The sequence below is a fragment of the Erinaceus europaeus genome, chromosome 11 (genome assembly GCF_950295315.1).
Source record: "Erinaceus europaeus chromosome 11, mEriEur2.1, whole genome shotgun sequence".
Classification (NCBI taxonomy): domain Eukaryota; kingdom Metazoa; phylum Chordata; class Mammalia; order Eulipotyphla; family Erinaceidae; genus Erinaceus; species Erinaceus europaeus.
In genome coordinates, this window is record NC_080172.1 from 42750221 (window position 1) to 42774758 (window position 24538).

The window sequence follows — 24538 nt, forward strand, 5'->3', positions numbered from 1 at the left end:
GTAGAAAGAAAAAATTGGCTGCCAGGAGGTTGTGTATTTGTATTGCTTGCTCCCAGCAATAACTAAAAATGAACAAATACATATATATATATATATATATATATACATATATATATGACTTTAGTAATATCAGTAATTTTTTCTTTCTCTTTTTTGAAGTATTGTTTTAAAGTATTTTATTTATTATTTACTAGATAGAGACAGAAACTGAGAAGGAAGAGAGAGAGAGGGAGAGAGAGACAACTGCAGGAACTTCTTTGCTGCTTGTGAGCTTCCCCTGTCTGCAGGTGGGGACTAGGGCCTTGAACCTGGATCCTTGAACATGGTAACATGTGATTCAACCAGATGTGATACTGTCTAGCCTCAAATCTTTTCCTCTTCAAAATAAAAAAACAAGTCATAACCTGGGAAAAGATATTTACCAATCATATATCTGGTAAAGCATTTCTACCCAGTTATGTATAAAGAACTCTTAAAATTCAAAAAGAAGAAAAATAACTCAATTAAAAATGGTCAAAATATTCAAATAGACTCACAAACAACAAAATTATATGAATGGCTAATAAAAACAGGAAACGATGTTCAACATTATTAGTCATTAGGGAAATGCAAATTAAAATCCTAGGATGGCTGTAATCCAAAAGATTCTTCTTCTTCTCGCATGTTTCCCATGGAGAAGGACTACTTTAATTTGAGGAGCATTCTTGAGTACCCTGGCAATCCCCAAGAATGGAGACACATGGTTAGTTCTACTCTCCTGATTGGATTCTTTCTTTGATGGGAAGATGCTTTTAAAAGTAGATGCCTGAAGCAATACAGCAGGAACAGTCAGAAGTACCCTAAATGGAATTTTGAAGAGCTTTTTGGACTAGGACGCCCTCTGGGGACTCTTGATGCTACATGGTGAGATCTGTTTCGTAAGAGAGTGATTTAAATGACTGATTTTTTGTATGACATTGACTTAAAAAAAATGCTGGATGCAGACATAATTTCTAGAGACATCCAGAAAGTCCCAGGGGAAATCCCTATGCATATCCCAAGGTCTACGATCATGGTCATAAAGAACCAAACTGTGGCCCGGAGCAAAATGTAGTCCTTTTCCCCAGGTAACATGGGAGAGGGAATCCAGAAAGTCCAAGGAGAAATCTCCGTGCATCTCCCAAGCTCTATGATCCCGGTCATAAGAAACCAAAGTTCCCGGTCAGGGAAACAAAGTGTGGCCCAGAGCAAAATGTTCCAGAGACAGAGTAACTGTCTCATGATGAAACAGTAGAGGCTTTGGCAAACCTCTTCATAAGTAGAAGAGAAGACCATAGTACATAGGTAGGCAAAGTCTTCACTTATCTGGGAGTTGCGCAGGTCCAGTCCCACGTTGTAGCGCCATATGTTGTTTTCGCCGGGCTGGCTTCACGGATGGGTAACAGACGACCAGGGACTCATGGTTGAGCTGTAGGCAGTATCTCTTTATTCATGCAGGACGCAGCACAATCTAAGCCGAGCTAAGCTAAACTCTACCAAAACGAACAATGTTGTCTTTATATATACTTCCCAAGTAGGGCATGAACAGGATGTGACATAGAGAGGGTGGAGAGAAAAGTGACTGGTGAAAATCAGAGTGTGACAAGGAGAGGGGGCAGAGCAAAAACATATCATGAAACAGTGGGGATTGAACCAATGCCCTGGAGGGAGGGTGGTGCTTGTTAACAGCGGTTATGTAAATAGAATGAAGTGGTATGTAAATAGAATACAGTGGTTATATAAATAGAATAGTGTTAAGCAGGGGGTATTAAACCAATGAAACAGAAGGGTCTCATGCATACCAACAGGATAGAGCCAACTTTAACTTTTTTTTTTCAACTTTAGTATCACTTTATTGAAGAAATGTCGATTTATAGAATTGTTGTTGTCATGAGGGTACATTTTCACATTTTCCTGAGATGGATGCCAATCCAATTCTATCTTTTTCCCTGTACCTATCCATTTGCCTAATATTCTTTATTATAAAGTCACTTGTCTTGCCCAAACTGATTGAGATACCTACTTTATTGTATAATAAATCTGAATATGTATGTGGAAATATTTCTAGACTTCCTATTCTGTTTCATTAGTTTATTTATTTGTATGCTGATTCCATTCTTAAACACACACAGAGCAAAAAAAAATAAATAAATAGAGGCATTACAAAATGTGGTAATAGCTGTTAGGACTAGCCCATCTTGCTCTTCTGTATTGATTATGTATCTTAATTTTGTATTTGCTTCTTTGCCATTATAATTTGCAGTAACTTTCCCATTGATCCCATGATCTTTTCACCAGATTGTGCTGAGTATTATTGACTTTGCTAACTATTAGTTCCTTAGATTAAAAGGTTACGTGGCTGGAAGCCTCCCTGGTTAGAATGAACAACACAACTATTTTCCTCTTGATTTTTCTTTTGCTGCTGCAGTGGAGATCTAGATTGTTTCCCTGTCTTACACTGCCACTTAGTTCAGCTTTTCTCAGAAGGAATTCTGGTAATGAGAATTTGAATGGAAGGGGTTTGAGAGGTGTTCCCAGAAAACCCCAGTAGAAGAATGTGTACATGAGCGAAGAAAAGGAAGGAGACAAAGAAAGGACCATTTTCTCTATCATGAAAATATGCTGGGCAACCACATTTCAAGCTCTTGAAGAGCATGTAGGACAACCAAGGGTATCCTAAGCAGGGAGTGAAGACAATAACAGTCACATGGACAATAGAGTAAAATTGGAATTCACACCTAGACTAGCTCCAGTGTCTGTGCTAAACAATGTGTAAGCCTTGGGAGAAGTTCTGGAGTCATAGTAGCCATAAACTAATCCTGCTGGGACCAATTTGGACTCACGCATTTTGGTGAGTCACTTATCTCATCCATGTGTGAATTCCATTTTTACTCTATTGTCCATGTGACTGTTATTGTCTTCACTCCCTGCTTAGGATACCTCTTTCTCAGATTTCCTTCCTAACAGTTCTTGACTATACTCTGGGACAGCAGGTAGCACAGACTCTTCTTCATGTTGTGGACCCTCCGGCAGCCATCTGGGACCTCTGCCATTCCTAGGACCTGTGAGCTGTGGAGGGACCCTCCTGCATTACACAGAGCAGAGGCAAACTCTAATAAAATCAGAGTAAAGGATTAAACACTATTAGGCTGTTCATTATTGCAAGTTAAAATGATGATTCCATTTATTAAGGCATTTAAGCTGGATGCTTTGGCTCCCTGTGGGATTATGGCCTACTAAAATTGTGGGATGATGGGACTATCAAATTTACAGAATGTAGAGGGTGGGCCTTCCAAAGGAGAAGAATCTCTTTGGATGGGTGAAGTTTGATTTTGACTATGAATGTGACAGTTTTTTGGAAGTTCATTTTTTCTGCGTGATATCATCTATGATCTGGAGATATCTGGTCTGAATACACTGCTGAGGCTCATCTGCATGTTTAGAAAAGAAAATAGGAGGGAGCATATCACAGATGTGCTTATGAAGAGTAGGATTAATACATATTCTTTAACTGATAACCATTCTGGGACCAAGGAGGTATCTTAGTTACAGTCTCTTGGGTGTCCTCACTCCTATTGGGGGGAGTTGAGATAAATGCATATTCCTATCTATTTGACCAGGTGCATTCCTTTGCTTATTCTTTTTTTTCTTTTTTATTTAAGAAAGGATTAATTAACAAAACCATAGGGTAGGAGGGGTACAACTCCACACAATTCCCACCACCCAATCTCCATATCCCACCCCCTCCCCTGATAGCTTTCCCATTCTCTATCCCTCTGGGAGCATGGACCCAGGGTCTACAAAACTTTCAGGAAACAGTTAGTACCCATACTTCTTAAGCTTTTCCATAAGATTGAAGAAACAGGAATACTCCCTTTCACCTTCTATGAAGCCAACATCACCCTGATACTAAAAGCTGATAGGGACAGAACAAAAAAGGAAAACTACAGACCAATATCTCTGATGAACATAGATGTCAAAATATTAAACAAGATCTGGGCCAACCAGATACAGCAACACATCAAAAAGATTGTTCATCACGACCAAGTGGGATTCATCCCAGGAATGCAAGGCTGGTTCAACATCCATAAGTCAATCAATGTCATTCACTACATCAATAAAAGCAAAGCCAAAAACCACATGATTATCTCATTAGATGCAGAGAAAGCCTTTGACAAAATCCAACACCCATTCATGCTCAAAACTCTACAAAAAATGAGAATAGATGGGAAATTCCTCAAGATAGTGGAGACTATATATAGCAAACCTACAGCCAACATCATACTCAATGGACAGAAGCTGAAAGCATTCCCCCTCAGATCGGGGACTAGACAGGGCTGTCCACTGTCACCGTTACTCTTCAACATAGTATTGGAAGTTCTTGCCATAGCAATCAGGCAAGAGAAAGAAATCAAAGGAATACAGATTGGAAGGGAAGAAGTCAAACTCTCACTATTTGCAGATGATATGATAGTATACATAGAAAAACCTAAAGAATCCAGCAGAAAACTACGGGAAGTTATTAGGCAATATAGCAAGGTATCAGGCTAAAAAATAAATGTACAAAAAATCAGTGGCATTTCTTTATGCAAACACTAGATCTGAAGAAGAAGACATCCAGAAAACACTCCCATTCACTGTTGCAGCAAAATCAATCAAATACCTAGGAATCAAGTTGACCAAAGTGAAAGACTTGTATACTGAAAACTATGAGTTGCTACTCAAGGAAATAGAAACTGATACCAAGAAATGGAAAGACAGCCCATGCTTATGGATTGGAAGAATAAATATCATCAAAATGAATATTCTCCCCAGAGCCATATACAAATTTAATGCAATACCCATCAAAGTTCCACCAAGCTTCTTTAAGAGAATAGAACAAACACTACAATCATTTATCTGGAACCTGAAAACACCTAGAATTGCCAAAACCATCTTGAGGAAAAGAAACAGAAATGGAGGCATCACACTCCCAGACCTTAAACTATATTATAAAACCATCATCATCAAAACAGCCTGGTACTGGAACAAAAATAGGCACACTGACCAGTGGAACAGAATTGAAAGCCCAGAAATAAATCCCCACACCTATGGACATCTAATCTTTGATAAGGGGGCTCAAAGGATTAAATGGAAGAAGGAGGCTCTCTTCAATAAATGATGCTGGGAAAACTGGGTTGTAACATGCAGAAGAATGAAATTGAACCACTTTATCTCACCAGAAACAAAAATCAACTCCAAATGGATCAAAGACCTAGATGTCAGACCAGAAACAATCAAATACTTAGAGGAAAACCTTTGCTTATTCTTTACAATAGTTCTAAGTGTAGCACTTGAACCTTGGAGTCCTTTAACAAATCTTGTAATGAGGTCAGAGGTCACTGAAGGTCAGGTATGAGACCAGGCTGAAATGGAAAGTAGAAGGCACCAACTTACAAATAGATGAGGACCATAAGGTTTCAATGCTGAATTCCTTACAAGTGTCAGGCAGACACTGTCAGGTGACAGCATTGTGACAAGTATGTGGAGCTATTTCCTGATTGTTTTAGTCAGAACAGATTTAGGGAGGAAACCAACACAAACCAATTGCACAATGATCAGAAAACAATGAAGTGTTGCGAGCCACTGTTGAAAGTCTATAATTTCCAAAGGAATGGCTGTATAGTCAAAACCTTGCAGCTGGATGACATGGTGTGTGTGTGAGGAGAGGTGGGTGGGGGTGGGGAAAGACTACAGTTAACTGCTGTCACCCTGGCATGATTTTTAAATCTCCTACAGACAATGGAATAGAAAGAAATTAGTAGCCAGTATTTATACTGAGAAAAGATTAAAATGGGTGCTCTTGTCCTGGGACAGGACAGCTGGTTTACTTTCTCACCTCTGCTGTCACAGAAAAATATATATCATGTTACTTTAGAAGAAGTCATTTTAGGATCAGAGGAAATTTCACCAGGTAGAGTGTGTGCCTTTCCATGAACATGACTTGAGCCTGAGCCTCAGCACTACATTGGAGTGCCACAGTACTGGGAAAAATTCTGGTGTTGTGATGCCTCTCTGTCTTTCCTGTTTCTCTCTATCTGGAATAAAACAGACATGGAAAAGTTGACCTGAAAATGATAAAATCGGTCACGTGAGAGGTCCTAGTGCCACACACAGGAGAAGAAGCAAGAAGAAGGGGAGGGGGTGAGGAGAAGGTAGAGGAAGGAAGCAGGAGCAGCTCTCTCTTTTGTCTTGGTTATGTGATGAGCTCACCCCTTGGCTGGGTATTAGACAGAATACTTATGCTATCTCTGCACAGACTCACCTGCCAATGCTTTTTTCTGTGCTGAGAGTTCTGGGGGCCTATCAAGGGGGGGGGTCTTTCTTGAAGGCTAAATCTACCCATGCTTGTTGAAATTTGCTTCTGGAAGTAGTTCAGTAAGCACTTGCCTTCTGTCCTTGGTGTTTCTGAACCAGAGTATGTACAAGGGGCCTCTGAAGGGATGGATGGCAGCATAGAGAAGCACACTCTTTACTCTGTGCTTAAGGTAGGATTTCTAGAAAAATTCCAGCTTCTTTTCAAATGGTGCAAATATGACCATCCCCTTCTGAGCCTTTTATAAGCAGACATCTCCTTCTAATGTACAGGGGTTGAGCATACAGAGACAAATTTACCTAGCATTCTCTGAGAGCTTTGACAGCTGAACTCCAAATAGGAAAGAATCAGGTACTTAGTTTGCGTGAAAAGAAGGGCTGTAGATGTGCTTTCATATCTAGCAGGCATCTAAATACAGGCAGTGAATCAGAGACATTTGGTCTCAGCGACCAGCTTTTCCATTGGTTTGTTCTTAACATAGTCATCTAGTGTCTGTGTTCAACTTATTTATTTCCTAATGCTGGGTGATGGATTAAAAGATCTGTAGAAAAATCTTCCTACAAGAGATAAGATATTGCAGGCTGCCATGACACCCCCAGCTCCTCTTTTGATGTTTTCTCTGTTTTTTTTTCTTTCCCTACTTTTCCATGCTAAGCTCAGATCCCCACATCATATATCCTGATTAGATAGTGGATATTACTAAGGGGATGCTTTTTAAACCCATCATTGACACATTTAATTCATTAGGTACCAAATCTGCAAGCAAATTTTGGCTGGCCATAAAACATGGTTAATCCAGGGAGCTGCAATAAAAGGTGAAAAATTATGTTCCAGCAAATGTGGAATATTGCTTTCTCTGTTGAGACTTTTACTGGTCGACACTATCTTTCTTCATAAATTTTTCTTCTGTTTGCTTCTCCTGGTAACTTAACCATTTGTTGTTTCCAGACCACAGAATGGCTCAATGATCCTCTACAACAGGAAGAAAGTGAAATACAGGAAAGATGGATATTGCTGGAAAAAGAGGAAAGATGGGAAAACTACCCGAGAGGACCACATGAAGCTGAAGGTCCAGGGAGTGGAGGTAAAGAGTCATAAAACCTGTCCACAAATGTCATTTCCAAGATGTCACAGAGGATGGAATTTCTTTACAGTTATCTGATACTGGTCACCCCTGTCAGAAAATATTTTTATTTTCCAAAACCCTGTCATGTTTCTTTCTTTCTTTCTTTTTTTTAATTACTTTCCTGTCTTTGAATCCTAGCATCCCCATTCCAGTTTTCTGGGAAACCACATTTGATTAAGCTGCTCCTATTTCTCAGGAACCATTGGTGTCTGATGGGGATGTGCAAGGGTCTGAGGAATTATGAGTTGAATGTATCAGGAGGAGCCTCCAGGGGCAGGAGAATTTGCAGCTGCCAGGGAAGACCAAGCTGTGCTTGGAACCCCTGTCTCTACATGGCTCTGACCTGCCTCTGTGTAGAGGGACCATAGCAGCCACCATCCAGAACCACCTCCCCATCCTCAGCTGGCAAACTCTCCCATCCCCCTCTGAGTGTTTCAACTTCAGGGAGCTTGCAGGGGCAAAGAGAATTAAAGGGGATCACATCCTGTGGGATTCTTGTTAGGCTGGGTAAGCTGGATACTGCAGAAAAATGCTTTGGGATTTTCCATAAACTTTTGTTTAGGTCCTCAAGGGAAGTGGGCTCTCACCTGGGGAAGCTGTGGAGACATTGTCCTGGTTCCTCTCATTCGTTTGAGGATTTGGCTCATTTGTCATAGTGGCAAAGGGAAAGACTACAATCAGGGTGTATTCTTGTCTTGCTATGGAGTGGGCGCCCAATTTTCAGCATCTATTGCTGATCCTTTTGGGCACTTATTGCTGATCTTTCCCAGGAGAATGTCAGGTGCTGACTGAGGTCAGGAGCTGAGAATGCTGACATGTGATTCACTGGGTGTTTCAAATGGGTCAGAGAAGCTACCTAGAGAGCGGTGTGTATGTGTGTGTGTGTGTGTGTGTGTGTGTGTGTGTGTGTGTGTGTGTGTGTGTGTGTGTGTGTTGGGTGCTGTGGTGCTGTGGTGCTGTGGTGCTGGGCTTGTGAACACATTTGAGTTGAAGACACCCCCCATCCACACGCGCACACATACACTCGTGCTCTTAGTGATGCACTTTGCCATTTTTTCAGTGGTAAAATGCACCTGCATTTTTTCAAGTTAATTGTGTGCTCTTATGGATGTTAAAAATAGCATAAATGTCTTTTATTATATTATCCCACAGAGAGTGATGGCTTTAGTTGTATACTTCTGTGAGTTTTTTTAAACCCTTGATGACAATGTTTTATGATGAGGAACAATGAAAAGCCTTGATAGGGGATGGTCTGCTTCCCCATCTTCTCCTGTATTCAGAGTTTGCAGATCATGCCCTAAATGACTGAATAGAGCATCTGAATACAGGTGGTCCAAATTTATTGTTCCACACCCTACTCCAGGACTGTGATCTCTACTTGTCCAAATACATTAGTCCTGAGGACGGAGAACTTGATCCTTTTAGGGAAGGATGTGTAAAAAGAATGAGAAGTGGGGGTAAGAGGTGATGGGGTGGGGGTGGCAAGATGAGAGGGTTATTCACTCAAGGTAGGACAAATTGGGTCTATAGAAATTCATTCCCAAACCACAGCAAACATCCCTGGTGACTGAAGGCCCCTGTTACCTTTCAATTTTTAGAATATGCAAATAAGGAACTTCTGGTGGTGAGTAACAGCAGGATGAAATGCTTTCCCAACAGCAGCTCAGGATTCCAGAGGAAAAAAGCAGCCGCTGTATTCATTCTCTCTCCTTGTGTTATAAATTAGAATTGTCACTGGATGGACTCAGGATGATTTATGGTTATTTTTAGGCCATGTTTATATTTGCAGTTATTTGTGACTCTTCTATTGCCATGTACTGTGTAGGTGCATGTCCAGAGCAGTCTGGATCCCATAATGTAGAGGAAGGGAATATGGAAATTGGAGGTTTTTCCCTGACTTTCCATTGTCTGGATGGAAGTGCATTGGAGCAGGAGGAGTGAGAGGCAAGCTGGAAGAGTGTTGGCCACAAAACAAAGGGTTCCTTGGAGAGTAGGCCCCATTATGGCAATTTCTTCCACTGTGCTGGGGAGTTTTCCCATTGAACTTGACACTGACCATGGCTCTGTTCCATTCAGGGCCCTGCCATCTCTGCAGAAAAAATAATCATCACATTGTCAGGCCCATGAACTCACTGTCTCCTTGAGGGGAAAATTGTGTTAATACTTAGAGGTCATTAACATGACTGAGGAGCGCAGAGGTCTGAGCTTCTAGGCAAGTGTCCTAGGAGGTCAGAATGTGCTAGACAGCTTGTTCAGAGATGTTTCCTAGATAAAATTGACTACACGCTGAATCTGTAATGTTGGGTAGGATTGTGTGTGTAGCTTCCATGTTGTATAATTTACTCTTTTCTCCTAAATTGTGGACTGAGCTACAGCTACTGATATGTATATGTTCCTCTCATCCCTTTTGACTACTCTGTAGTGTTCCACTGTATAAGTGAAGTATAAATGAAGCCAAATGTGGGGTTGCTACTCACTAGAAAGTCAAACATGGGGCTTGGCAGTTATGCAGCTGGTTGGGTGCATACATTACCATGCTCAAGGACCATGTTAGAGCCCCCATTCCCTACCTGCAGGGGGGACGTACATGATTGGTGAAGCAGGTTTGACTCTTTTCCTCTATCTTCCCCCTTCAATTTCTCTCTATCCTATTAACAAAATAGAAAAGAAAAAAAGAAAAAAGGAAAGAAGAGAAAGAAAAGAAAAAAGAAAAGAAAAGAAAAGAAAAGAAAAGAGCCAAGTCGAACACTACCACACCAGCTTCTCTATAAGTACCGCACACTAACTGATTGCACCACTGGAGCTCCCCACACCAGCTTCTGCAAGAATCCAGGGAAGGGTTTATTGCAGTCTCAAGTGGAGTGTGGGCAGGAACTATGCTCAGGTTTACCTTCCTGTCCTTTTGTTTCAGGAAATGTTTACAAAATAGAAAAAGGGCCTGGAGAAGCTTCTAGCTTGTCTGTTTTCTTGACAAACAGGAGATAGTTTTCAAGAAAAAAAGAGGATAGGGCCTTGAGGTCATCAGGTCCTCTGATCTCTTGATGATGACAAGTTTTCTGTGTATCTCGTACTTATAACAGGTCTTAAGCTCTACAGGCTGCCCTGCAGGCAAACAGTAAGCAGAAACAAAGTAGGGGAGAGGGGAGTGTGAGTTTCTGTTTGCAGTTCTTTGCAATTTCAATTTTAATAAATTCACTGCCCCTGCAAAACAGTTGCTGAAAATGGAATGTAAGAGAGGAGAGAGTTATTATCTTTTGCCTATCAGTGTCAGGTCATCTCATTCCTCGAGGGCCAAGTCAGGTAGCCTTGTCCCTATGGGGCTATAGTTTTATAAACACCTAAGCCTTTCTCTAATCCAGGGACTTTTAGGTTCCCTTAAGTTTCTCAACATGTAAACATCTGTATACACTTTCATTTGTATACTTATGCAATCTAGACCTAAAGCTAAGATACAAGTGTGAATGCTTTCGTTCCTACTAAACATTGCTAAATTCTCCTTAGTGTATGTTCCACCCCTCTCCCACCTCCAGCAATGACAATTACTGTTTCTCTCACCTTATTTTAGATACTGATGGATGAATGGATGGATAATGACACCCATTCAATCTGGACTTCAATTTTTCTTAATTGATTGTGGGGACCAACACATTCTCTTGCTAAGGGAAATCTTTAGTGAACTGATTATCCTGACTATGATTTATAAACAGCCCCCAAAGAAAGACTTCTCTGGGAATGCCAGTCCTACTTCCCAATGGTGTTTCTCTCTCCTGCATTTTTTCCCAAATGAACTGGTGGTTGGGAACTCCAGTGGCCCTGCAAGGGACAGTGGGAAGGTGGTTCTTTTCACTGGGGAATTGCAATGGGGGTAGTCATGGCATGTGCATCTCAAGGGAAGCAGTGGGTTCTAAGCTTGAACTTGACTTTCTCCTTCAGTGGTTTTAATCAGGTAGTTCTCATTGGTTCCCTACCAACATCATGCTCAGCATGGCACCAGCCAGTGGCCCTCACAGTGAGTAAGGCAGACAGAACTGTCTGGGGATTAGAGCTGTGATTTTCTACCACCTGAACTGACTTTCTCAGTTCAAGGGCATGATAAAGATATTTGAATCTACCATTTAACATATCACTTGCTATAAGCCTTCCCTCAGGCCAGGAAAACTTCCAGGCCTGTTCCTGGAACTGCTCAGCAGTCTAGAGTCTTTTGTTCTCAGAGGCAGGGGGGGTGGCGGGGGGGGGCAGAGTACACACAGCAACACAAAGGCATATTGATTTTCTTAGCCAGGCACAGGATGGGGGCAGCTGCTTTTGAAGTTGACGAGCTGTTAGGTCCATGATTAGTTGTCTTGTCTGTAAGCCAAGGAGAAGCAAGCTTGATAAGGTTTCCAGGGATGACAGGGGTTGGCAGGGAGGAAAAAGAAGGTGGTTGTGATGTCAACGCCTCCTGAGATGAAATCTCAGCAAGTCAGTCTCACTCTCCATGTAGATGTAAGCCTGATGTTCTCTCCCCAGGTCCTACCAGGGTGGAGCATCTGGAGGAGGGGGTGTTGGGGCAATTGTTGGGAGCTGAGAGCCAGAGCCAAAGCAGCTCCATTTCTCTGTTTTCAGAATTGTTCTGGGCTATCTCTCTTTTTTTTTAATATTTATTTTATTTATTTATTCCCTTTTGTTGCCCTTGTTGTTTTATTGTTGTAGTTATTATTGTTGTTGTCGTTGTTGGATAGGACAGAGAGAAATGGAGAGAGGAGGGGAAGACAGAGAGGAGGAGAGAAAGATAGACACCTGCAGACCTGCTTCACCGCCTATGAAGCGACTCCCCTGCAGGTGGGGAGCCGGGGGCTCCAACCATGATCCTTATGCCGGTCCTTGTGCTTTGCGCCACCTGCGCTTAACTCGCTGCGCTATAGCCTGACTCCCTCTGGGCTATCTCTTATGTGGTCTTTATGCCTCAACTTTGAGAATACTGGGTGTTCATCCCAAAGCAACATTTTTTTAAATTAGTGATTTAATAATGATTAACAAGATTGTAAGATAACAGGTACAATTCTACACAGTTCTCACCACCAGAACTCCTGGTTCCATCCCCTTCATTGTAAGCTTCCTGTGTAAGTACCACATGTTAAAAGATTGCACCACTGGAGCTCCAGGAAGCTTCCTAGTCTTTATCCCTCTCTGAGAGTATGGGCCAAAATGCTTTATGGAATGCAGAAGGCAGAAGATCTGGCTTCTGTAATTGTTTCTCCGCTGGATATGGATGTGGGCAGGTCAATCCATATCCCCAGCCTGCCAAACCAACTCTTGAGGTCTCCTCTAGGTCCCCTTGTTCAGTGCTGAGTTCTCACTCAGATGAGAGTCACACACTTAGCATAGTGGCAATGGTGAGCCTGCAAATGCTCTGTACACCAGGTATATACTCTCATTCAATCCTGATCAAAACATCCATGCAAAGTACATATGATGATGATTCCCGTTTCACACACAAAATGACTGAACCTCACACAGGATTCTTCTTGCCCCAGATCCTACCATAAACTGATGCAGAATGAGTACACAACACTGGCACTGGGGGATGAAGACTCTGACAGTAGAATCACATAGGAAGAGTGCTAAGGCTGGCTCGTTCTTTATGAAAATGACAAACATGGGGAGCCCAGCACTTGTGGTTGCTAAATACAACTAGGTAGACTTTGGAAATCTCAATGAACTTTGATAGACTGAAAAATAATAAAAAATAATAAAAATAATAAAATAATAAAAAATAAATAAAAATCAAAATATAATAAAATAAAAAATAATAAAGTGACTTAAATAAAGTGGCCATAATCGCAAAGTGTTAGTATCTCTCCCAGCCCAATCTGGACCGAATGTTCACTTCCCAGGGACAAGGCTTTCTCTGCTCTGACCATAAGGCATGTATTGCCTCCAATGTCCTGTCTTTGGAAGCAGTTACTTGTCCCTGCATAGAAGCTGCTGGTTCAATTGTGAGAAGCCCAGACAAAAACATTCCTCCCCACCACACTGGTCTGAGGTGGACAGAAATCCTCTAGCCCCTGGCTGGGACCATTTGCCCACCAGCCATCTTCTCTGATTGTAGAGACAGTTCAGTTTTGGTGACCTGTCTCTGCTGCCTGAAATAGTGAATAACTGCTTTAACTTCTCCACTCCCTGCCCGAGAGCCAGAAGCCCATGGAGAACAGCAGCAACCCTAACAAGGTGATATGTGTGGACTCGGCCTCATTAGAAGTGATGTTGTTTATTTGGACACTTAGGTCACATATTAAAAAAGGGGGAAAAGCACCTCTTTTCAAAGCAGGAATTATATTGTAGTTACTGAATTAGGAATTAACAGGGCATGAAATAACTGTCTGCCTTGTGGCAAAGCCAGATCATTCCTGCTCTGCTCGCGGCCACAAGATAAATAGGTACTTTGCTTGCAGATGATGGAAAATATTTAAAGCATCTAGTCACAAACATGTATGGTGCACAAATCAGGTATGGGAAATCAGAGATGAATAAGCCAAGAGCAAGTGAGAAGTGAATTACATAAAGAAACAGCTGAGAGCCAGAACTGTGTGGAGGAGCAGAGAAGCCTGTGTTACCCACTGTGTTAAAAAAAAAAAAATCAGAATGGTTACCACTGAGGCTTGGTGCTTGTATGACTCCATCATTCCCATAGTATCCTTTTTTCTTATTTAAATTTATTTTTTGTCATATTGGATAGAGAAAGAGAAAATTTCAGAGGAATAAGGGAGAGAAGTAGAGAGAAAAACAAACACCTGCAGCACTGCTTTACTCCATCTGATCTTTCTCCCAGCAAGTGGGGAAAGGAGGCTTATATCTGTATCCTTGCACATGGTAGTATGTACATTAAACCAGGTGTGCCACTGCCTATCCCTACATGTTTTTTCTTGCTAGGTTGAGAGGGAAAGAGAAATAGAAAGGGAGAAAGAGAAGGAGAGATAAGAGAGACAGCTGCAGCACTGCTTCACTGCTCATGAAGCCTCCCCTCTGCAGATAGGGAGCAGAGACTTAAACCCAGGTCCTTACATATAATAATATATAGTAATGTGTATGCTCTAGCAGGTGGGTCACCATGAGGTCCCAAAACAAGGTGAGTCATCACTAGACCCCCACATGCTTTTTTTTTTTTTTAACTTCTCACAAATGATTTTGTGGCTTTGGTCTATGGATGCATTATTTTACTCTCTTCTCACTTGTACTCATCAGTCTATACTGCACAGTATTCCTCATTCAGAACTTGTTTTTGCACTGTGACTACCACTCAGGTTAATATTTTTTTCTGACTTGTTTTAATGAAGAGGTGATATCCATCTGTCTGTCTGTATATCTACAGAGAAAATACAAAGCACTATTCCACCATTCATGAAGTTCTCTTTGCTGGCTCCATTTAATATCTGGGATTATGAGAGAGAGAGAGAGAGAGAGAGAGAGAGAGAGAGAGAGAGAGAGAGCTGCAATACTTCTTCACCACTTATGAAGGTTCCCTTCTGCAGGTAGGCATCAGGGTTTCTGTCTTTGTACATAGAAACTTCTGCACTTTATCTGTGCCACCAGGGCTCAGAATCCACTGCTCTCAGTGACCATTCTTTCCTTATTTTAATTTGAGGACAGAAAGAAATTGATAAGTAAGAAGGAATTATAAAGTGAGAAAGAGAGATAGAGACACCTAAAGACTGTTTCACCTCTTCTGCAGCTTCCCTCTGCAGGTGAAGACTGGGGACTTCAACTTACATTCTTGCTCATGGTTACATGTGAACTCTATCGGATGCACCACCACCCACCCCAACCCTGAAGGTTTCTTAATGGGTGTTCTCTTAGATTTTGTTAATTCAGTTCAGCTTCATAAACACCTACTGGTGCTCTAATAGTTGCTAGATGCTAGAAAGCATATTCCTGGTACCTCAGTACTAGATAACCTATTAGTCATAGGAAAGAGGCAAGGATGATACAACACATATTTGAAAAACACAGAGCAATATGACACAGGGCATTTAAATGTGATGAGAACAATGTCTAGATTAATGGCCTAAGGTCCTAGCTTTGAGTAATAAGACCTACCATTCTGGGCTCCTCCCTTATCTGAGCTTCCCTCCAACCCTCAATTTAATTGTGTAGATATTTTTATCCTAACTGGTCACACATCTGGGATATGAACCCAAGTCCTGGGTTTCAAATACTGCTGATGGTGTTGAGCATTGATTGCTGTGCTATTTTCTGCTCTGTCTGGTTTGCCTTGCAGGACACTACCTGGATGTGTTTTGATAGAATCAATTCAGGTACTCAAATCCATAGTCTTTCCTTAATTTTCTAATTACTTAGCATCTCTAGTGACATATCTTCACCCAATTCATGTAATTAAAATTTTAACTAATACATAACATTAAGGTAGCTACATTTGGAAGTAGCCACATCACCCCTCCTTGCTCCCATTCCAATGAGCTCATAGAAGACTGACCCATGCAGAGTTTCTGATTTTTCTTAAAGCTTTATCTTCTAAGGTCACTGTCAATTAACAGAAGCATCAGTTGCCTAAAAAAAAAAAATTATTGGGTGCCTCATCCTGTGCTTATCATTGTAGGTATATCATCTCATTCCATCACTTGTCAACATCCCCCTTTTTTTGTACATACCCCGTTTTTGTAGAGGATGTAATCAGGTGGTTAGCAGATGTATCCAAGGATATCTAACTGGCTGGGAACCACCTAGGTCTCTGCCATGCTAGGAATGTCACCTACATGGGGCATTTCAGAGACTTCATATGAAAAGTACCATTACAAGGTTGGTCTGGCTCCATCACTAGACCATATTGATTTCTAAACCACCACCCCCCCAGCAGGTACATTCTTAGTCCACAGGGTTACGGGAATAGAAGGTTTAAAATATAACTGTATGCACTATCAGGCATGGGTTTAAGTCAGAACAAGGGTAGGGAAAGTTGCTGACAGAAGTGGTAGATCTTCCTTCCTTCCTTATTTATTTGTCTGTTTATTTTTAACAGTTTATTTTTTTAATTCAATCTTTTTTTTTAACTTATAAAAAGGAAATACTAACAACAAAACCACAGGATAAGAGGGGTACAACTCCACACAATTCCCACCACCAGAACTCCATATCCCATCCCCTCCCCTAATAGCTTTCCTATTCTTTATCCCTCTGGGAGCATGGACCAAGGGGCATTATGGGGTGCAGAAGGTGGACGGTCTGGCTTCTATAATTGCTTCCCTGCTGAACATGGGTGTTGACAGGTCGATCCATACTCCCAGCCTGTCTCTCTCTCTTTCCTTAGTGGGGTAGAGCTCTGGGGAAGTGGGGCTCCAGGACACATTGGTGAGGCTCTCTGCCCAGGGAAGTCTGGTTGGCATCATGGTAGCATATGGAACCTGTTGGCTGAAAGAAGAGTTAACATATAAAGCCAAACAAGTTGTTGACTAATCATGGGTCTCCCTTCCTTCTAATCTCAACTAACCAATGTGGGAAAAATTCTCTCTCCACCTCTTCCTCCAGCCTATAATCCAGTTCCCACGGGTCACCCAGGGGCTACAAGAAAAGATAAGGATGCCTATTTCTATCCACCTCCCTGATTGGGAGCTCATCATCTAGCAATGTAAAAACCCTGAGTGACCTGCCATCACTCCACAGCTGGGATTTTGTCCCTGATTTTCAGTAGCTTTTACATTTCCATGTCAGCTTTCACTTAGGGGTGACAAGTTGTGTTACTGACTCCCACATGAACTGTCATTTCCATTTGTCCTGAAGCCATAGCTTCAAGCTTCCAGTGATGGGAGTGGAGTTGTGTGTTCCTATTTCAGGTTGCCAGATTTAGTATGAGAGAGAGAGAGAGAGAGAGAGAGAGAGAGAGAGAGAGAGAGGATGCTAGATAAATTTGAATTTAAGATAAATAAAACATCCAATACAACATTTGTGCTCGGATGCTATATGATTTGTCTTATGGAATCTCATCTTTGACTGAGTATCCTGTATCTTTTTCTTTTTCTTTTTTTTTTCTTTTTTTTCCTGTATCTTTTTCTGACAACCCTCTGACCTTCAGAGAAATTGTCTATAAGCTTTTGCACACAGATGTGGCTGTTTGAAGACTAACCAGTCTCATTAAAGACACTGGGGATCGAGTCGGTTGTTCTCTAGACACCAAATCAATTTGGAAACAATAAAAATGGTTTCTGGGTTGTAGCTAAGGACAAGTCACACAGCAGTTTGCTAGTGAATGAATGTACAGTTGGGCCTGGGGAATCATATCTTCTTTTTAAAAAAAAAAATATTTTTTTTTAATGAGAGAGAGAAAGACAGAGAGAAAGATCAGAGCACTGCTCAGGTTTGGTTTATGGGGGCCCTGAGAGACTCAGACATGAGTTTTGCATAGTCATTATGCTGTGTCCCCAGCACAGGGACCCTATCTTATTGCAGAATAAGTCCTATTGCTTTTAAAATATCAACGCTTGAGTATAACCTTCTGAAAGCCTAGTCTTGGTGACTCTAGGGGCCACCAGCCTGAGGAACTTTGGACTTTGTTGGTGGTGTTTACAGAAGCCCTTGTCAATAAAGATAAACCAAGAAGAAATGTGCTTCTAGTTTTTGCCTTTATGAGGTATCTGGTAGATTACAATATGAAAAATACTTTGCATTTCTCCCTTTAAAACTTGATCTGAGTCTTACTGAGCTAGAAATACCCTATTGAAGGTAATGTGGCAGAATATCAATTTGGTATGCTGAACGTGATTTTAATTATTGTCATAATGCTCCCCTAACATCACTGTAGATTAGTCAGGGAGGACTTGGATGGGAATTTTAATATATTTGACTACAGTGGAAACTTGAATGCCACTATCAAAATTCACTGAGGGCATTCCTTGATCTGGGTACCAATATGTAGCAGATGTGAAATTAGATGTCACCCATGCCACATGGCCTTGATTATGTTAAGTGTACTTTATTGCTTCATCCAGAAACGGGATAACTTTTAGGAACATTCTATATATTCTTACCCTATACCCCTTTGGTAAGTGACTAGAGATGTTTGTTTATATTCAGTAAAGAATATCTCTGACATTCACTTGACAAAAGTAGTAAAATACTAATCTTTCTTTTTAAATTTTTATTTATGAAAAGAAAACACTACAACCATAGGCCTATGTAGGAAGAGTACAACTCCACACAATTCCCATCACCAGAACTCCATATTCCATCCCCTCCCTTGATAGCTTTCCTATTCTTTCTATTCTTTCTCCCTCTGGGAGTATGGACCCAGGGTCATTATGGGGTGCAAAAGTTGGAAGGTCTGGCTTCTGTAATTGCTTCCTAGCTGAATATGGGTGTTGACAGGTTGATCCATACTCCCAGCATGTCTCTCTCTTTTCCTAGTGGGGCAGGGCTCTGGGAAACCGGGGCTCTAGGACACATTGGTGGGGTCGTCTGCCCAGAGAAGTCTGGTTGGCATCATGTTAGCATCTGGAACCTGTTGACTGAAAGAAGAAGAGTTAACATATAAAGCCAAACAAATTGTTGACTAATCATGAACCTAAAGGCTGGAATATTTTGGACGATAATATAAAGATTTGGGATCTCTTTTGAAGATAGCTAGTAGGCCTATTTTAGTTATATTCCAAAGGGTCCATGAGCATACTAATTTTTTCCTGAGCCTGACCTCTGATATGCAGGTACACCCAAGTTATTATCTGGGGAGATGAGTCATGGCTGGAAACAGGGCTAGAAAGCTGGATCAGGAAAGAGAGTAGCTCCCAAATATGGGAAAGGCATATAAATATTATTGACTGTAGACCCCATTGATTTGATCTTGGCCTCATATTCAGCTTAGGAGCCTATGTAATCTCTGCATCCCTGTGGGTCTGAGCTCACATTCTGTGGTCATGAGTAGGAACGTTCCAAGCTGCCCCAATTTCAGGACCCATCTTCCTCGGGTGGTAGGTAGAGTATGTTATCCAGCCTCCATTCGGAGGATGACCTTTCCTTTCTCATAGGATTTTCTAATTCCATTTCGGCTGTTTCACTTCCTAACAAAGCCCCAATACCTAGATATAGACCAGGGCCCATGATGTAGGGCATATGCATACACATGTATCCGTAAATTAGGGCTGAGTATATAACTGAAAGCAAAAGTGCACAATAGTTTGCAGTGAGTCAATAAATGAAGCAAGCAAGTAGACCCAAAAAGACAACCATAAAGTTCTTAATGAAATAGTTTCTACTTAGACCTAGATACCTTTCTCACCTACTAATCCTTTATGTATCTTTTCACTCCCTCACTTTGTTGGGGAAATTGATTCCTGTCATTGGAAGCTGTAGCTCCTGTTCTCTGGGCTGTTCCTTCCTCATTCATGGATCAGATTTCTAGCCTTGTCTTAGAAAAGTCATGAGACTCATTTAGTTGCTATTGGTTGCCCCTAATAGAAGGGAGAGGAATGCTTATAAGCCCAGCTAATTCTGCTTGTCTGCTTCCCATAGTGCAGCAACAAGCATTCACCCCATGCAAAGAAGCGGGAAGGGCTCTTGTGCTCCCTGTAGGAGAGGAGAGAATGGACAGAAATCAATGAAAGCAGGGAATCAGTCTTCACATTGCTGCCCAGGGAGAACTTCATTTTGGCACTGGCAGCTTTCTTCTGTGTTTGTTTGGGTTGCTGGCTGCTGCACTTCCTTTCACTTACTCTCCATTAACCCCAGAATAGAACTATAGATGAAAAACAGGTGATTTTATGAAAGAGCATCTGTCAGGTGCCTGGGCTTTTCCTCTGGACACCCAAAATTACTTTCCTATTTCTTTTAGACTTGTAAATCCCAACATCTAGTAGTGTAGTGTGTCCTTCAGGGTTTGCCTTTACTATCTGCTGCTAAGCACTCATATCTCACTCACCTAAGACCTGAGACTAACACAGATATACCAGTAGTCAGATTACTACTTGCCACCAAGGTATGGCCCCAGGTCAGAAGTCTCAGTATCACTAGAGACTCTGCCCAAATCTTCCAAACCAGATTTTCCAAATCAAGTTTTACCTTCTAGCAGGATCCCATGTGGGCCACAGGTACATGCATGACCCATCTTTAAAGAACTTACAGAAGCCATCCTTTTGCCACTTGGAAGGCTCTTCCTGCATCCTCAATCCATGGAAGATAGATTTTATTTTATTTTTTTATCTCACAGTCTTTGAGAAAACCAAGGTCATAAAAAAAATTTACAACTTGGCCTGGCAATTCATATCTAAACACCCAGGTCAATTAAAAAAATTTGCTTATGAGATTTGAGCTCATCATTCAGGATTATTCCCCTGGTAGTAAGAGAGAGAGAAGAATGTAAGCAAAGTGCCCTACCTGGAAATGGATAGACTGGTTTTGTAGCAACTCTTACCTGTGAGAATCATCAAGTCCTTGTATTACTCATTTCCACTCCACAGGGACTCTATACATTTGGTGCCCAATACTCATGTTCTAATGAATGAATGAATGATAAGTTGGACTTCTGTAATGAACCAACAGCAAATACCTTAGGGTTTATGAATCAAATGACTTCTATTTCGTCTGTTGAGATATAAAAACAAACCATAGTTAAAGACACCATTCCAATAAAGTGGTATTTACTTTAGAATGGGCTATGGATAAAAATGGCACTGTGAATGGCATTTGTGGACCCCTATTCTATGGCAGCACGTTTCAGAAAGAGCAGGAGATCTGGGAGGAGGCCAGATCTGTGAGTATGTGTTGGTGTGTGTGTGTGTGTGTGTGTGTTGGTGTATGTGTGTTGGTGTGTGTGTGTGTGTTGGTGTGTGTGTGTGTCTGTCTGTCACTTGCCACATATCCTTGTTAGGATGTAAATCTGATCTGTGATCTGTCCTAGGACTCAGTTTGCAGCCTGACGGTGTTCACAGTCACTTTGAGTTCTACAAGGAACTTTGCATTTTTACTCATAATAAGTCAATGGTCACATCAGTGTTGTTATCCACACTTGTTCAGATGGAGTCAGGGTCTCTCTTTTCTCTCACTTTCAGTGGCCTTAGGTCCATGTGGTGGAGGCTTCTTTGTCTTCAGTCTGAAAAGGCAAGGTTACATGTGTTGCAGTTGGGAAGTTCTAGACTTTGCTGTGAGCCCTTCTCTGTTGCTCAGTGGCATTGCTCTGTGACAGTGAGAAGAGGACAAGACAAATCCTATTGACATGCCTTGTCCTTCTGTGCTGGGAGACATTTGAGTCAATGACTAGTGACCTGGCTTACACCAGTTGGGTTAAGGAATTAGGATCTTAGAGAAGAGAGAATGACTGAGCTACCTGCATTTTAGCCTTGAAGGGCTTTGAAAGCAGCTTGGACGTGTTCACTCTAACAGTGTCAACCCCGAAATGGAGACCACAGGGAGGTGGCAGATGCTATTTGTCCATGTTTAAGTATTTACATGACAGCATGTGAGACTTCCTTGCCACAATTTACATACAAGTTTTATGATGGATGGGAGTGCAGACATTTATTACAAAAGTCTATGTGATATTGACTCTACCCAGAATTGATTATTTAGAATTTATTTTATTAAATATTCTCGGTGGTATGTGATAAACTGAACTTCTGCTGTTTTGCAGCTTAATGATTCATGGATCGGTGACTGTAATAAGGAAATCAGACTTGGCCTGCCATTTCAAAAGGAAGAATATGAATTATTATTAAATCTGAAATGGACCTCTTGAGAAGCCTTCCTCAGGGAACATGTGTACCAGTAATTTCTTTTCCATACGAGAATCCTAATGTCTCACTTATGGAAACATAAATTCTAAGCAAGTGACTGTGGGTATCTCTAACCCCCCTCCTTTTAGCTTCTTACATCCTTTATTCATGGATGATGTAGTTTTATCCCTTGGTTAGAGTCTAGTGTTAGTGAGTCTTTTAATCTCTGTGTCTTTATGTTCCCACTTTTAACTCTTCAAGCTAAAAAGCTCTGCTGAGGTCTATGTATTTCAGCACCTGCCTTGCTGATGGAGACCAGCAGAGATTCCCTTTTGCTTGAAACTTTCAAATAGATATGTTTATGCCTTGGAGGAGGCTCTGAATGACTGTTGGATCTCAGAACTCTGGTAGTAGTGTGACTAGCTTGTGTAGGATGTGAGAGGTTGCCCTGAACCATTCTCAAAGAAACCAGTAAGACTATAAAGCTTTTCTGGTGAGTTGCATCTGTACAGAGCACAGTAAATGGGGTAGATGACACTGGACTAGGAAAGATGTATAGTTGCAGCAGAAGGCAGCATAGGACTGCCACTGAGGATAGACATCACAGGTGGAGCTCCCAGGTGACAGATAACAAACCCACATGCTTTCTAGTGACATTGCAAAAGTATCATCGTCTGATAATGCAAATTTCAAAATACTCTAGGACTTCTTTCTCTTCCCAAAATATTAGGCAAGTGGTTAAGTACTGTATTTTTTTTTTCTGTAGGAGACCATGGGAAATCATACTGGGCAGTCTGAGACTCCTCATTTGACAGACTCCTTACTCTTTCTTGTGCCACAGGAATGAACAAAAACTCCTTTTCCTTGGCATGACACTCCAACACTGACATTTTACTAAAAGCTCTCATTTTGTTATGTATTCTTACATACAAAATTAGGCTTAATTGTCAGCATAATGCTATATTCATTCCTATTTCCCTGAAGAGCACACATTGAGCTGTTCAGCAGTGATTTTTCACAGAGTGTGCTTGGTGTTCCAGAGGACCAATCAGTCCAGGAGCAAGTGAGTTTTGCTGCTGATCTTTAATTTCTGTGAAGTTGTTGATTCTTACATTATGGCCCCCAGCCCATAAAGGTGGGGTTGCATTGTGATTGTTCTGTTCTCATGGAGTTCATTTTCCCTTTACACTGAACTTGGAGAGCTCCCTAAGGGAACTGTCAATGTGGGCAACATTCCATTTCCTAGTTTGTTTCTTACTCACCAGCTCTGAGAGCAGGAGAGACTGGGATTTTCATTTCCTAAGTTACTGAATGAATGTCTGGAGATCTTTCCCACAAGAGCTCCTGGTGCTCTATAGTGGGCAGGAGTCTCCTTGATGACTTGTGAGGTGCAGGGTACAAGCCACAAGGGCTTGGGTACCTGCAGCCTGTGTCTTGCTGAGTCAGCTATACCTACCTTTTCCTGGGGGAGGTCTTTAAGTAATCCTCATTGATGTAACTCCCCTCCCCAATTAATGGACACTTTTAGACCTGATGGAAAATGTTTGGAAATGAGTTGCAGCATAGTATTTTGGCCCTACCCCCCACCCCCACATTGCAACACCTGGTAATAAAACTCTTGGGCTAAATACCAGATGAGCATGTGCCTCATTATGTATAGTAACTTCGTTTATAACTTTTTTAAGCCCTCCAGATGGAAGCATGGTATAAATGTAGAGACCTTGCGGAAGGGAAATGAAAATAAATGCACTAAGAAATAAAGAATCTGCTTTTTATACTTTCTTCTGCAAATAGTGTTTGCAATGACATATTGTGAATGGACTGAGTTATAACAAAAACAGAAATGAAACAGAGCTTCGGGGTAGGAAGAGCAATTGTTACACTTACTTTAACTGATATAATGCAAAGCAATGCCTTTCTTACACTCAATTAGTTTGCACATTGTGTTGGACACAAACCAGAATGCAGAACATTTTGGGGGGTTTTGCTTTTACATGATTAAGGGAGATGAGATGAAATAAATTTAGTAAATTACCCTCTGTTCTTTTTTTTGGTATGAGATACTTTTCTTTTGCTTATCCTCACCTCTGGTATTGAATGAATATGTCTTGGAACTTTAGCAGAGGTAGAGAAGACAGGGGATTCCCTCCTCATACATCCCCCCCCCTTCTCAAACAAGAAGATCTTCCTAAAGATCAATGGCTTTTCAATAGCATTCCTTTCTCTACCTTAAGGCTATCTTTGGCTAAATAGGGTTTGGTAAATAGGGTTGCAAATTAGAACTATTGACATTTGCTATTTGGCATGTTTTGTGCATGTATCAGAAAAGGATATAGTGAGCATGACAGT

At 41.3% G+C, this 24538-nt stretch overlaps 1 protein-coding gene across 17 annotated transcripts in view; it reads left to right on the top strand.

Annotated features, from left to right (window-relative positions):
- CAMTA1 (calmodulin binding transcription activator 1) overlaps positions 1–24538 on the top strand; it is a 1087698-nt gene that overhangs the window by 543983 nt on the left and 519177 nt on the right. For all 17 annotated transcript variants that reach the window (XM_060201382.1, XM_060201376.1, XM_060201377.1 and 14 more), the window contains one exon: positions 7322–7457. In XM_060201382.1, the coding sequence (XP_060057365.1) occupies positions 7322–7457 (136 nt within the window). The remainder of the gene's footprint in view (positions 1–7321; positions 7458–24538) is intronic.